Here is a 15,746-nt window from a genome sequence, read left to right as displayed (position 1 = left end):
GGGGGGGAAGAATACTTAATGACATGAGGAATTTCTCACATTATAGCAACAAATAGTTTTATAAAAAGGAGCAAAACATATATAAAATCTTTAGAAAAAAATGAGATTATCACTAGGAGCCAGTGGTTCACACCCGTCATCCTAGCTACTCAGGAGGCTGAGATAGAAGGATCACGGTTCAAAGCCAGCCTAGGAAGAAAGGTTCATGAGACTCTTATCTCCAATTAATCACACGCATGTGCTCACGAGTGCGCACACGCACGCACACACACAGAGCCAGAAATGGTGCTGTGGCTCAAGTGGTAGAATACCACCAGCTCTGAGCAAAAACAGTTCAGAGACAGTGCTCGGGCCATGAGTTCAACTCCCAGGACCAGCACAAAAAAGAAAAACAAAGTCAACCTTCGCCTTCCTCCCACCCCATGTTAGCTCAGCGAGTGCAAGCTGACATGCCATTCCTGCCTAAAATCACTGCAGAGCAAAAGCCAGGACCGAGCCAGTGAGATCTCCCTTACCAGACAGTGCCCAACAGCCCCCCCGCACCCCCTTCCCTCCCCTCCGTCCCCCCTGTCCCCTCCCTCTCTTCCTTCTGACCCCAGCCTGAGCCTTATCAATCCATCTATTGTTCAAGGTCAGCTCTGGGGGTGGAGGGGGGAAGGTTCTGGGTTTCTTGAATAAAAGCAAAGGCAGTCACTGAATTTTCTGGAAGGAGAGGAGCACCCTCACAGAGCAGGGCGGGCGTGGGGGAGTGCCGGCCTTTCCCGTCATTCGTGGGAAATGTGAAAACAAAACGGATTTGGACCAGAGGAAAGACACTGGAAGTCCCTCCAGGTGTCTGACCTGCAGTCTGTCTTGCAACATTCCTTTAGTGTCTCCCCCAGGCCAGGCATTTTCGGGGCTACAGAAGAGAAGGAGGTAGGATGGAGGGGGGGATGTGGGGGTAGAGTGAAGTGCTTGGCTTAGACGTGAGGCCTTGGGGCCAACGACTAATATTGCCAAAACATAAAAAAGACAGATGAGCGTTTTGGCCCCGGGGACACAGAGATAAGGCAGAGGGAGGAGGGTGGACGTAGCGGCCTGGCCTGCTGAGTCTTTTGACCGAGCAGAACAGAACATGCTGGGCCAGGCTGAGAACTTTGATCTACCTTCTGTGTCTGCCAGGGTCAAGCCACTGAGTTCCAGCCAGCAGAACAGAACCATCTGTTTTCCTTGGGCCTCAGTTTCCCCACCTGATTTGCCATGAGGATGAATAAGAAAACGGCAATAAACAACTCCAACCCATTGTTGTAGCGTGTGTGTGTGTGTGTGTGTGTGTGTGTGTGTGTGTGTGTGTGTGTGTGAAGATAAGACTCGCATGGACTTTCCTGCCCAGGCTGGCTTTGAACCCCCATCCTCAGATCTCAGCCTCCTGAGTAGCTGGGATGACAGGCGTGAGCCACTGGTGCCTGGCTGGGTTAGCTTTTTTAAAACTTGCACCCCAAATTCCACACGAACCATGCCTGGAGTCCGGAGACTGTCCCTACCTGCCCTTGTGCTAGGTCAGAGAGAATGAGAGGCGAGCCGCCCAGCTGACCAGTACAGGCCAGGCCTGGAGGTCAGTCATGTGCTGAGTGGATACTTTGATCCCAGTGGAAAGTTCTCTCCTAGGACCCCAGGTGTGGGGCGGAGGGGAAGAGAACATATCAACTCATTTCCTCCAACCCCTGGGAAGTGCTTCTTGTCTACCACAGATCTACCCTGGAGAGGCTGGAGGGCAGAGGCTGAAGGACATCAAATGCTCTGGATCTCCCTGGGATCCCTCCACTCAGGTAGTTGATCTCTAAGGATTACGGTTTGAAGCCAGCCTGGGCAGGAAAGTCCATGAGACTCTTTATCTCCAAAGAACCAGTAAAAAGCCAGAAGTGGTGCTGTGACTCAAGTGGTAGAGCGCCAGTGCCCAGGAAAGGATTAACCCTCCCCCCCATCCTATTATCCCAGCTGCATATGGATACCAGACAAAACCCCATGTATGTGCAAACATGTGTGCTAAAACCGGCCATCAACAGTCCATTGTGGTCCCCACCTCCCTGGACCTAACAGCTTCCTCATTAGTGTCTACCTTCTTGCTCAGAACCCCCTGTAAGCCCAACTCCAAACACCCCCTTGCACAACCTCGGATCCAACAGTTGTGACCCATCGCTGCTCTATCTCAATAAACAGTTCTCACCTGTGGGAGATTGGGTCTGGCCTGTTTCCTTCCTTTCTCCTCCGTTTTCCTAACCTATGATGCCAAAACCCAGAAGGGGGAAAGCGCCAGGAGTAACTGGGTCCCTCCGCCCAGGGGCCACCCATCCCTCATTGACCTCTGGCTACCCTACCTCTCTTTCCCAGGCCTCTCTCCACGGGGGGGCACAGAGCCCCCATGCTTACATTCCCTCTCCTCTGTCTCCCAGACTCCCCCTCTCCTGGCAGGAGACCCTCCTCGGTTTGACCGGCTCCATCCACCACCTAGAAGCCTCAGGGCGAAGTAGTCCATGAGGGAGGTGCCCGACATGAACCTAGGGACTCCAGGAGGTCCCCCTTCACCCCACCTTCTTGTCTGTGGGGGTCCCCAGAGTCTCTCATGTTTGCTGGCCCTCTGACACCCTCTAATTAGATCTTTGGGGATGCCCTCTGCTAATTATTGGGGTATGCTCATTTGCCTCCCCAAGGCCCCAGGGGCGGGGAGGGGGGAGGAGACAGGCTCTGTAGTTCTACCAAGCTTTCCAAAATGGATCACAAGTTGTCTCCCAAAGATCTCCCATTGGCTTGCTCACGGTCTAATCTTAAGACTCTCAGGCTGACTGATTGTCAGAAAAACTGATTCTACTGAAATCTGGCCTCACTATTATTTAAAACTATGGCCACCATTGGCCTGAATTCGGATCCCTCGATTTCAATATTCTTACTGATTTAAACAATTCTCTCCAATACAACAGCGAGGGATCCGAGGTCCCTCACACCCCAAGCTCTCCTCTACCTCTACCTCCATTCCAAAGAACCCTCTACTCTCTCACCCTGCTCCCCAAGCCCTTCTCTTCCACCGGCCTCCCAGCCATCTCCTCTAGAAAGGCAACTTGGTCTTGTAGCAGCTGCACCTGTCTTTCTCTCTTCCTCCATTTTCTCCCCCCCCCCCACCTCCAGACCAGAGATCATTTACCATGAAGCTCCCTTCTAGCTGACAGCCCTTCAATCTGTGTCCTTGAGTGCGCTCTTCATCAAGAGGTGCCCTGTTGAAGGCTAGCCAGCCCGGATCAGGGCTTCCCTCAGCCTACGTCTTTTTCTCCTTCCTTGCTCTTTTTTTTTGGTCGGTCATGGGGCTTGAACTCTGGGCCTGGGCGCTGTCCCTCAGCTCTTCAGCTCAAGGTGAGCTACAGCGCCACTTCCGGTTTTCTGGTGGTTTATTGGAGATAGGAGTCTCACCGTCTCTCCTGCCCGGGCTGGCTTTGAACCGCGATCCTCAGATCTCAGCCTCCTGAGTAGCTAGGATTACAGGCGTGAGCCACCAGCACCCGGCACTGTCCTTCCTTGCTCTTGTAACTCTTGCACACTCGCCCTCTCTCCAGCAGGTTAAGTGTCTACCGCTGTAGATGTCTGCCTGCCTGCCAGCCGGTGTGGCTGACACGGCGGGAATGTGTGCAAGCCTCCAAAGGAAAAGCAGCTACAAGCGAATAGCTCTGCCGGAGCTCCATCACTGACAGTGGCTGGTTGGTAAACACATGGGGGCCAACTTCTCTCTCTTACTTCTCTCTCCTTTTCGTACCCCTCTTCCCCCAAAAAATCCCATAATGGGAGCAGTTAGATAGCATCCCACAGCAAGCCAGTCCTTTGTTTGTTTGGTTGTTTTGGGGACTCAGACACTCAACCACTCCTGTCCTCTTTCCAGAGTTGGCTCACTTCAGAATGGGGACTGTCAATGTCTCCCTTAAGGCAGAATTCTTCCAGGAGGCTGCTCCAGGCTCCCTTGAGAAATCCTCCCCTCTCACCTCTTCCCTCCCCTGCAGCCCTATGCAATTGCTCAACCATTCACCCACAGTGCTTCCCTGTGCTGCCTCCTCCCTGCAAAGATGTCCACAGGAATTTAAAAGTGCTGCCTCCTCCCCCTCGAAACCTGTTTGGCCGCCTCCCCTCCCCCAGTTCTCCCTGCAGGTCCTGGAGACTAACACCTACCAAGAGACACAGGCCACGTGTGGGTCTTCAGACAATCCCCACTCCTCCATCAAGCTTACTAAGGCTTCGCCCAACTAGGTGCTCAGAGGTCAATTCATAAGCTAGTGTGCCTCGTTACCAAAATTGTTTAAGCACAGTCTGTTAAATTCTGTTTGTCGTTGGCAGAAGTTTTGCCTTGTAATGTGTTTGGTGTCACCCATTTCCTAGCATTAACCATGCAGTTCTAAACTTACGGTGGGTTTTCTTTCTTTCTTTTCTTAAATACCTAAGCACACCTTAAAACTTTTGTGGACAAGTGTGTGTATGTGTGTGTCTGTGTATGTGTACATGTTCAAAGTACTCTCATTGTAATCCATAGAAACTGTCATCCTGGTGTGAGAAAAAGTAATCTTTTCTCTTTTTTTTGTTGGTCATGGGGCTTGAATTCTGGGCTTGAATGCTGTCCTCAGGATGGAGCTCTAACCATTTGAGCCACTGGGCCACTTCCAGTTTTCTGACTGGTTTATTGGAGATAAGGGTCTCATGGACTTTCCTGGCTTTGAACCATGATCTTCAGATCTCAGCCTCCTGAGTAGCTAGAATTAGATATGAGCCAAAGGTGCCCAGCTTAATCTTTTCTTTTTTTTGGGGGGGGGTCCGGTCGTGGGGCCTGAACTCTGGGCCTGGGCACTGTCCCTCAGCTCTTCAGCTCAAGACTAGCGCTTTACCACTTGAGCCACAGTGCCACTTCCAGCTTTTTTCTTTTTGCTTATGTGGTGCTGAGGAATCGAACCCAGGGCCTCATGCACGTAAGGCAAGCACTCTACCACTGAGCCACCTTCCCAGCCCCAGCTTAATCTTTTCTATTTTTGGTACTGCTATGTCCTGAAATTATTTGTTCCTTCACTGCAATTGCATTATCTGTGCTGCTTGTGACCAGCAGTTATGTGAGGACTGTAAATCTTAATGTGAAAGGAGTTAGAAGTGAGACCCAGACCTGTTCCTAGCCAGCTGTGATGGAGAAAAAATGAAAACCTTTTTTCTCTCTTTCTCTTTCTTTCTTTCTTTCTTTCTTTCTCTCTTTCTCTCTTTCTCTTTTTTTCTTTCTTTCTTTCTGCCAGTCCTGGGGCTTGAACTCAAGGCCTGGGTGCTGTCCCTGAGCTTCCTTTTTTGCTCAAGACTAGCACTCTACCACTTGAACCAGAGCACCACCTCTGGCTTTTTCTGTGTAGGTGTTACTGAGGAATTGAACCCAAGCTTCCTTTATGCTAGGCAAGCACTATCACTAAGCCACATTCCCAGTCCCCCAAAACCTTTCCAACATTGGTAATCAATTATACTCAGAATGTGAGCCTACTCCCTGGATGAGGCGAGCTTGGATTGGGATGAATACCTGGCCAGCTGCTCTGCCCTGGGGCAGCCTGACTGTGCAATGTCTTCAGGCAGTTCTGAGATAACCTGACTCCACAGGCCAAAGTGAATAAAAGGAAAGTTTTGTAAGAGTTAATCCAGATTAATACCCAGCTGTAAAAATAGCATCTCATTCTTTCTGTCCAACTATAAAAGTAATTGTTAAACCAAAGTTCACTTCATTGTTCATTCAAATGAACACCTTCTAACTAGAATGCCATTTTCCCCTGGTGTTTTTTTTTTCTTTTTGTCAGTCTTGGGGCTGAACTCTGGGCCTGGGCGCTGTTCCTCAGCTCTTCAGCTCAAGGCTAGCTCTCTACCACTTGAGCCACAGCGCCGCTTCCGGCTTTTTCTGCTTATGTGGTGCTGGGGAATCAAACCCAGGGCCTTATCATGCAAGGCAAGCGCTCTACCAGAGTCACCTTCCCACCTCCCCTGTTTAATGTATGTTTCCCAAGTATGTAAACCACCTATGTAAACTGCCCTGGACACAGAGTACAACTGTTTCAATCTTAATTTGTGTCCTAAAGTGCTCTGTTCATTAAAAACTGACTAGATTGTTTAATCAGTGGCTCTTTTAAAACTCTCATGTCTACTGACTTTATCATTACAGATTTCTACCCTCTGCAGCATTTAATTAGACCCACTGAGGGATAAATAACTCTTGCAAGTATTTATCGGTCAATTCTTAGCAAATTCCAGGTAAGCCCTGCTTAATAACTATTTCTATTAATCACGTTGTTCCTTCACTTGGAGTAAAGGGGCTGTTGGCAAAGGCTCCTTTGGTCTGAGGAAGGACTGAGATTTGAAGCCAGCTGGGGCAGAAAAGTCCCCATGAGACTCTTATCTCTAATTAAACAGCCAAAAGCTGGAAGTGGCACTGTGGCTCAAAATGGCAGAGTGCTAGAAGAGCAAAAGAGCTCAGGGACAGCGCCTCGGCCCTGAGTTCAAGCCCCAGGGCTGACAAAAGGGACCCCAGCAAGAAGCAGCCTCCCCCCCCCCAGGACAAAGCTTGTCCTAGTGACCAGAGCCCATCCAGAGGCAGATAAGAAGGGATGGTGTCACACCCTAAATTGAGTCACACTGTCCTTGAGAGATCAAAAGAAAATAGTTTATAAGCATGCCCATCTAATGTCCATACCTGTCTACCTTCTAACCGAACATGAACTTACATACCTGCCTTTGTTATAGCCCAGACATCTACAGTCCAGTTACAAGAAGTGATCAAGGGCTCCTACCAGGCCCTTGGCCACTCCAATCCACCCCAGCTTCTGACTGGTTATTCTTTTTTTTTTTTTTTTGGCCAGTCCTGGGGCTTGAACTCAGGGCCTACACTGTTCCTGAGCCTCTCTGTGCTAAAGGCTAGCACTCTACCACTTGAGCCACAGCGCTACTTCGGGCTTTTTCCATTTATGTGCTACTGAGGAATTGAACCCAGGGCTTCATGCATGCTAGGTAAGCACTCTACCACTAAGCAACATTCCCAGTCCTCTAACTAGTCCACCATGCTCTCCCCTACCCAGTCACCAGAAACCCTAGACACTCCCTTTCTGCACCTTGTCAGCCTTTTGTCTGATCTCAACTCAATGACAAGAACATCTCAGTAGATGATGGGAATCGCTCCAGAGGACATCCGGTGGGATTCCCGCTCACCATGGTACCCCTGGCTGGCTCTTCTATTGGGACCCTTAACAGTCCCCCTTCTTGGACTCTGTTTTCTCAGCCTTTTTCAAAAGTTTCCCTTTGACAGGAATGACAGCACTCACTCAGGACACTACTTGGGAACAAGTCAAGGCCATCCTATTACCACAGGCAACCGGAAGCTTGCTTACACTGCCCTGCCTGCCCAGCGCAGCCAGGGACCCTGAAGACCCCAGTCCCAGTGGCTCCCCGGTGCCCTCATGTCAGCAGGAAGTATCCACAAAAGACCACAACAGGCTGGGAAGGTGGCTGGGAAGGTGGCTCAGTGGTAGAGCGCTTGCCTTGCATGTATCAGGCCCTGGGTTCGATTCCTCAGTACCACATAAACAGAAAAAGCCGGAAGTGGCCCTGTGGGTCAAGTGGTAGAGTGCTCGCCTTGATCTGAAGAGCTGAAAGACAGTGCCCAGACCCTGAGTTCAAGCCTATGATCGACCAAAAAAAAAAAGACCACAATATCCCGCAACTTTGTATACTCCTTCACGGTGTCAAATGACAGGAATCTGCTTTGTTCTCATAACTACCCTGTCCTGGGGATCCCTCCTGGCTTTTAGGAACACTTCACCCCAGCCTTATCTGAAAGCCCAGGACTGCTGGTGTCAGGAGGAAACTCCTACCAGTAAGCCCCAAAGGGGACAGTTTGCACCGTAGATCCCAATCAGGACCATTCAGAAGACAAATCCCCAACAGGAAGGGACAAAGAAATTCCAAAGGAAAGTCTGACCTCTTCCCTGATCTCCTCTTCCTGCCCAATCGCTTTATGTATCCAAAGATCCTAGACGAAGGACCTGCCTCTCCTTTCTCGGCCCAATCATTTTAAGCAGCCAAAGATGAGATATGAAGAGTGACAGCCCCCCTCCCCCGGCTCCATTATCCCAGATGCATCCGGGTGCCACCCCAAACCCCAGGTATGCATGGACGTGTGTGATGTGCTCTATCTCAATAAACAGTCCGGCCTGTTTCCTTCCTTTCTCCTCTATTTCCCTAACACCCAGGCCCTGAGTTTGAGCCCCATGACCAACAAAAATAAAGGTCTGGGAACCAGCCAGAGGCCCCAGGGCATGCTGGGAAATCAGTCCTGGCCTTGGGGGGGGGGGTCTCCAGGCAGCCCAGCCCTGTTCAGAGCCTCTGGCCCCCATGTGACTGTCTCGGTGATGCTGTACGGGGGGGGGGAGCCCAGGAAGGCTGCTGGGACCCCCACCCTGGCCCGCGGAGTGTCTGGGGTCCCTGGATGCTCCCCCTTTTCCCAGATTCTCCTGTCCTCTTCTCTCAACCAGCCTAGAGGGAACATAAGAGGTCAGGGAAAAGATGCCCCACAATGGTGAATGTGAGCCCCTTGATCTGAGCAGACGCTGTGGCTGCCCCTGGGCATCTCCAAGAAAGACCAAGTTCACACCATGTGCAAGACAAACCTCAGCATCACATTCATCTGAGTGGAAGGTCACGGCGGGAGAAACATGGCGTTCTGACCTCCAAGACCAACTCCACCAGCAGCTCCTTCTCCTGCCCCACGCCCAAGAGAACCCCAACTCAACACACCCGGCCGGGCTTCTCTGGGCCTCTTCCTGCCTCCCCCACCTCCGGCCTCCAAGGGGCGGGGGATCTGCCCCTCCCCCAGCCTGGCCCTGAGGGTGGCTATGGGGGCCATGAGGGTTTTTGGGGGTCCCTGAGTGTGTGAGCACAGCAAATTTCCTACCTGCTCCTCGCTCCACCCCCGCAAATTCCCAGTCCCACCCCACCCCACCCCAGCTCACCGGAATAATCCAACTGGCCATCCTTAGCTTTCTCTGAGGCTGAGAGTTGGGGGCCATGGTTGAGGAGCTCCTTGGAGATCGTCTGCCTCTCGGTCTGAGAGCTGGTGAAGAATGGGGTGAACATGGATTTGAACTTGTTGCACAACCTAGATTCCAGTCCCCTGGCTCAGCACGTGGATGCCACCAGGGGGCGCTCACGGGATGACACCCCCTCCCCCAAGGGCAGAGGGAGAGACCACCTCTGCCCTTCAAGAGTTAATCCCCCCCAGTCTGCCCTTCCCACACCCCCAAAAGTTTCAAGTGTTGGTGGTGAAGCAATCAGGTTGTACAGGGCTTTGACTTGCTGTGTGAGCCTGGGCAAGTTTCTGTCTCTCTCTGAGCTTTAGTTGTTCCCACCTGGTCAAGGGCGGTGGCTGGGGTCTGGCACTGGGGAACTGGAGTCACCTTTGGCCTTGGTTGTTTGAGTCAGAGCCCCCATCCCCCCACCCCTCAGTCCTCACATCCTCTGACATTAGCTTAGAAATTCAGAGTAAGCCGGGTGCTGTAGCTCACGCCTGTCATCCCAGCCACTCAGGAGGCTGAGATCAGAGGATCTTGGTTCAAAGCCGAGCAGGGCAGGAAAGTCTGTGAGGCTCCAATCTCCAATGAAGCACCAAAAAGCTGGAAGTAGAAGCATGACTCAAGTGCTAGAGGGCCAACCTTGCACAGAAGAAGGCTCAGAAACAAGTATACACAGGCCCCGAGTTCGAGCTGGTGCTCTACTACATGAGCCACAATTCCACTTCCAGCTTTTTGCTGGTTCCTTACAGATAAAAGAGTCTTATGGGCTTTTCTACCCAGGCTGGCTTTGAATCATGATCCTTAGCTCTCCGCTTCCTGCATAGCTAGGATTACAGCTGTGCACCCCGGGGCTGGGCCTTGGCTTTCGTTTTGATCCAGGCTGTCTGCCAGGGGTGGGGCTAACCCCAGTCCCCGCCCACTTCCAGTGAATTACCTGCGGCGGACATTCAGCCTTACTCCTTGATGATACTGCAGATGCAAACTAAGTTTTCCAATACACCCAGGCCCACCTGGCAGCCGGCTGCCTATGAATCTGAGACAAATTTTAAAGCAAAAGACATCAGGATTTAGGAAGGGAGGGAGGGAGGAGGGAGAAATGAAAGGAATGTGATGGATGAGCAGGTCGAGCCCCGCCCAGCAGCTGGACCAGTCTGTTACCATGGAAACCTAGAAGGGGTGGGGAGGGAGGAAGCCAAGCCCGCTTCTGGATGAGCTTGGCTTGGGGTCAGAGATGGGGGGTGCTGAAGTCCCGGCCACTCCCCTCCTGACACTTCTGGTAGAAGCTGTCTTCCCAACCCCAGAGGGAACAAAGAAGATTGTTCTGGAACCACAGAACCCCTGAGATCTCAGGCCCTGGCAAGATGAATGAAGAGACCCTCAAACTAGCAGGCGCTGGGTTCTACAAAGATGCTTGTCTCCCCCTCCCCAATCACATAAAACCCCACAAAGATGGGGGGCCTGGGATCTCCCCATCCTAGCTCACAGATGGCCAGGACCCCCAGAGGCATTTGAAAACAGCAGGCCTATGTGAACCACCCCCAAAATGACAAACTAGCCAGACAGCCGTCCCTCTGACGTTCACCGCTTCTCTGCGGCCGCAAGTCATTTACTTGGCATCCACCGGCTCCCGTTCCTAAAATAATACACAGCCAGGAAAAGCAGCTCAGGCCTGTTCACACGGGGGCCACCTCCACCCTGCTGCCAGAGATGCCAGACGTGACTTGAAAAGTTCAGAATCTTGAAACGATCTTCCTTTGCTCTGTGTACCTTGCTGAAAAGGTTTGGGGGAGCTGATTAAGAGGAAAGTGAAGTCCAATTTGCAGTCAAGTTCCATTTCAAGCTCTCTCTCTCTTGCTGGTCCTGGGGCTTGAGCTCAGGGTCTCATTCTTGGCTTTTGCTGCTCAAGGCTGGTGCTCTACCCCTTGAGCCACAGCTCCCCCACTTCTGGCTTTTTGTTTTTTTTGGTACTTCATTCGAGATGAGAGTCTCACAGATCTTTCTGCCTGGGTGGCCTCTGAACCATGATCTTCAGATCTCAGCCTCCTGGGTAGCTGGGATTACAGGCGTGAATCTGTGGCGGGCCTGCAGCAATTGAGTCCCTCTGAAGGGTGTATTGGCAGCTTAGCAAGCATGAACTTCCCTGTATCGAGTTGCACTCACACAACAGGATTGGGGGGGGAGGGATTCCACTCTCCCCTTCTCCCCTCTCCCCTCACCCCAGTTTCTGGTTTGCCATACAGAAGTGACTCTGATTACCTTCCGGCTGGCATGGTCTCTGCCTCGATGTCCCGGTGGAGCTGGCTGTTTGTTAATTCGTTTTAATCCTTTGCTAGGTCGTGAGTTCATAGGGAAGTATCACATTTGCCAGTGTCAGGGTGTTCCTTCCTAGCAAGTGCTCTCTGGTTCATGCTTGGCTGGGTCTTTGATTTTTCTTTCTTTATTTCTGGTAGGAATAGATGAGTGCACCACGCTTGTTAAACTCAGCCAAGTTCAGATATGAGAGCTCTCAAAACATGACTGATTCGACCTTCCAAAAGGCACCCAGGCCGGGACCAGGTTTAGTAGAGCATACCTGTAGTCCCAGAACTTCTGAAATAGAGGACTGCACATTGGGAGCCACTCTGGAGCTTAACAACAAAACAGGTGCCAAGGAGGGGGTTTGTAGCACACAGGTGTAGTCCCTGCGGGGTATGCCTAAGGCCTGGCAGCCCTGCTGACAGACAAGGCCACTGGCTCACATTCTCCTGCTTCTCTGCTCCTCTTCTCCAGCCATCCAGAATGACCCAGCAGTGACCCCGACAGAAGCGCTGGGATTAATGTCATCTGCATCCTCACCAGTCCCTCCCAGGTGATAAAGATTTTGATTCTTGTCCTTCTGGAAAATTATATACCAGCCAGAAATCAGACTCTAAGAGATGGCAGGGGCCCGGAGGGAGGAAGTCACCTTAATTAACAACAGGATGGCCATAGCTGGGGGCCTTGGCAAGAGTGGTCGAGCACCCACTGTACCAGTATGAAAGGTCCTGGGTTCAAGTCCCAACACTGCGAAAAGAAAGCCAGATCATAACAAAAGGCCCAAGGAGGCCCACTTCTGTCTGCCTTTGGAATTCCAAGGAGAAAGAAGGTGCTAGAAATTAAAAAGTCAGCCTGCTTCACCCTTTTCCTTTTCTTTCTTTTTTTTGTGGGTGCAGACACTAGAGCTTCAACTCACACTCCTGCCTGGCTTGTTTGCTCAAGCCTCTCTGCCACTCGGGCCACCACTCCATGAACTGTTTTTGCTTTGTTTTGTTTTTGCTGGTGGACTGGAGATGGGACTCTCCCGGAGTTTGCTTGTCCCGGGGCTGCCTTTGAACCGCAGTCCTCCAGATCGCAGCCTCCTGAGACGCTGGGATTACAGGCGTGCGCTACGATGCCTGGCATCCCCTCTTTACGTGAACAGGGCTCCTTGTCTTGTTTAACTTGTCACAAAAGCCAAGCCTTCGGCACCTGCCCAACAGGTGCAAGGAGCAAGAAAGCCCAGACATGTTTCTGCAACTGCCATGAGACTATGAGAAGCGGGGGGGGGGGACCTACACCCCACCTTTCTCTGATCCATCCCCCTCCCTCCTCCTGCCTTGCTGGGCGGCCTCCTTTGTCCCCCTCAATACCATCTCCACATCCCGGAAGCCCCTTTAGGATTTCCCCTGCCCTCCCTCCTCCCCTCCCCACTCCGGCTTGGGCTCTGGAGGCTATGGAAGGTTCTGGAAGTCCCGGGAAAGCTGGGATTCTCCAGACCTCCCTGGCCTTGCGGCTTCCGTATCCAGCAGGTGCTCAATGAAAGTGAGTCCCGGAAACAGCGGCCACGTGCACTGGCTGCGTGTGACTGTGCACACAGCACCGCACTGTCTCTGCAAGTCCCACCTGGCTGCCTCCATTGGACTCCGAGAGTGGAGGTGCTAAGCTAAGTCCTGCCTGGGTAAAGCCAGGCGGGCGGGGCTGGGAAGGAGGGGCTGTCTTATTCTTACACGGTTCTGAGGATGGAGCCAGCCGACCTGAGCAGCAGCGCGTCCGGCATGGTTTCTGGGGAAGGGGTGGGGGCGGTGGCACTCCCGCTACGAGTTCCCTGGGGGGGGGGGGGGGGGGGAGAAGAACAAGAACCTCAAAGGGCTGATCACTGTCCAGGGTACTGTGTCCTGGGGGACCCCTGGCCGCCCCCAAGAGACCCAGTGTTGAGTCCCGGCCCAGCTCCCGGCTCCCAGGGGGCCAGCACCTGTCCAGCTGTGCCCCTGGCAGCCAGCCTCCACCGCCAGGGCTGCCTTTACCCCCCAGCTGCCTCCCCTTGGAGGCTCCTGCCTGGAGGCTCAGGCCTCCAAGACTAATCAAAGGCTCCAGATTGCTTTGCAGGGCCTCCAACTCGTTCCTCGCCCCCCCCTCCATTTCCAGACTACTGTAATTCTCCAAAGAAGGCATGGCTTAAGTACCTCCCTCTATCCCCCCCCCAAAATCCTCAGGACACTAGCCTTCAATCCTCTAGATCTCATAATCCTGGACCCAGAGATACTCCCCCAGACACACACACACACATCCTGCTCCCTCCACACAAATCGGAGTCCTCCATAGCAGCAACCAAGTCTCCAAGACTAATTTTGTGTATGTGTGTGCCAATCCTGGGATTTGAACTCAGGGCCTGGGTGCTGAACATTTGTGCTAAAGGCTAGCGCTCTACTGCTTGAACCACAACGCCCCTTCCAGCTTTTTTTTTTGGGGGGGGGTTAGTTTAATAGAGTTAAGAGTCTCACCAACTTTCCTGCCCCAGGCTGACTTCAAACTGCAACACCTCCGAGCTCAACCCTCCTGAGTAGCCGGGATTCCAGGCGTGAGCTACGGGTGCCTGACTCTAATGTTGTTTTGTGGTTGTTCAATGGACAGCCTCTCCTCAAAGATCAAGCTGGGAGCCATCTCTCTCCTGACCCTGTACCCCACTGTGGAGCCCACACGGGTCTCCCAGCAGACCAGGGTGCCCTGAATTGGGGTCCCCCCCAATACCCCGGGTGCTCACTCACCACCGTCCTGGCTGTCTGGCGAGTCAAGCACAGGATTTCGCATCCCGGCCTCCTGTCTGCTCCTCCCAGGGCTGGAGAAGAACTGGAGCAGCCCGGGCTAGGTAATGAGGCACCCGCGCATGAATGGGGGCCCGCCCAGCCTGCCTCCGGGCGTCCTGCGAGGTGTGGCCTCAAATACCTCTCACCCAGTTGGCACAAGCCCCGGGAGGCCCACCTGGGCGTCTCTTACATAAGGTGGGCGGGATGCGAACCTGGGGCCTGTCAGAGCCAGTAGGAGAGAAGGCCGAGATTGGCCTGCGGATATTTACCTGGCTTCCACCTGGGAACAGCCCTGAACCCCAGGGGTGCAGATGGAAGCTGACTTGTTTGTGTCCAAGTGTCTTCTTTTCTTTTACTTAAGCATCTCAAGTACTTTTCTGTCCAGGAGAACTAGGAACCTCGATCCTCCCGATCTCGGCCTCCTTAGGAGCCAGCATGACGCATGCAAACCACCAAGGCCTGGCTGCATTGTTTTCCTGAGAACGGGCTGGCTTCCCAGTGAGCCCCTCTCCCTGGTCCTGTAAGCTCAAGTTTCCTTCCTAGTCCTAGTTTTCTAAATGAATTCATCGTGACTGAGACAAGGGCACTCAGTGTTGCAGGGCTAGCGTGAGGCAGACTCATTTTCCTGTTGATTCATTTTGCAATACTGGGGTTTGAATCTAGGCTTAGACTTGCTACACCTGCACTCGACTCCTCGGGCCACACCCACTGGCCTTTTTGCTTTATTTTTCAGATAAGGACCTCAAGTTGTTTTTTGCCTGTAGCAGCCAGAGATCTACCCATGTGTGCCTTCAAACCTAATTGGCAAGCCTTAGCTGCGGCTTTCCAAATAGCTGGGACTACAGGTGTGAATCAATACATCCTTCTCATTTGTTGAGATGGGGCTCTTGATTACATTTTGCCTAGGTTGGTTTCAAACCCCCCAAACCCCAGTCCTTTTAGAGTGTGTGTGTGTGTGTGTGTGTGTGTGTGTGTGTGTGTGCACCAATCCTGGGGCTTGAACTTAGGGCCTTGTGCTCTTCCTTGGCTTTTCTGCTCAAGGTTGGTGCTCTACCAATTGAACCACACTTCTACTTCTGGCTTTTTAACTAGTTCATTGGAGATAAATCATATGGATTTTCCTGTCGGGGCTGGCCTCAAACTTTGATCCTCAGATCTCAGCCTCCTGAGTAGCTAGGATGACAGGTGTGAGCCATTAGCACCATGCTAAATCCTAGCTTTTCTGCATTCGTCATCTCTCTCCTAAAGTCTGGGGGGAAAAAAAATATTGTGCTGAAGCCACAACGTTAAGTCCTACTTGAGCTATTTTTTGCTTTGTTTTTGCTGCCAGGGCAGAGGCTTGAACTCAGGGCCTTGTGTTTGCGAGACTGGCGTTCAACCACTTGGGCCACAACCTTAAACCTGGATCCAGCTTTAATGTTTTTAGATAAAGTCTCACACTTTTCAGGGTTCTCAGACCACGATCCTCCTATGTCTGTCTTTCAAATACAGGGATTACAGAAGTGTGTCACCAGCCTCGGCTCTAATTAAGCTCTTTTCGCACGGTGATGACAGACCCAGGTAACACAAATGTCGG

General features: G+C 52.3%; 1 protein-coding gene across 1 annotated transcript in view; it reads right to left on the bottom strand.

Moving 5' to 3' along the window:
* The window catches only part of Acsbg1 (acyl-CoA synthetase bubblegum family member 1), a 47,267-nt gene extending 33,093 nt beyond the window's left edge, over positions 1-14,174 (bottom strand). The window contains exons 1-4 of the mRNA XM_013011951.1: positions 14,132-14,174; positions 13,094-13,148; positions 9,030-9,130; positions 8,477-8,553 (exon numbers count right to left, since the gene is read on the bottom strand). Coding sequence (XP_012867405.1) covers positions 8,477-8,553; positions 9,030-9,130; positions 13,094-13,148; positions 14,132-14,174 — 276 coding nt within the window. The remainder of the gene's footprint in view (positions 1-8,476; positions 8,554-9,029; positions 9,131-13,093; positions 13,149-14,131) is intronic.
* Positions 14,175-15,746: the final 1,572 nt, after the last annotated feature.

This window comes from Dipodomys ordii, unplaced genomic scaffold (assembly GCF_000151885.1).
Source record: "Dipodomys ordii isolate 6190 unplaced genomic scaffold, Dord_2.0 Scaffold15, whole genome shotgun sequence".
NCBI classification, from domain to species: Eukaryota; Metazoa; Chordata; class Mammalia; order Rodentia; family Heteromyidae; genus Dipodomys; species Dipodomys ordii.
Note: the sequence above shows the minus strand (reverse complement) of the source record. Positions and strands in the feature narration are given on the sequence as shown.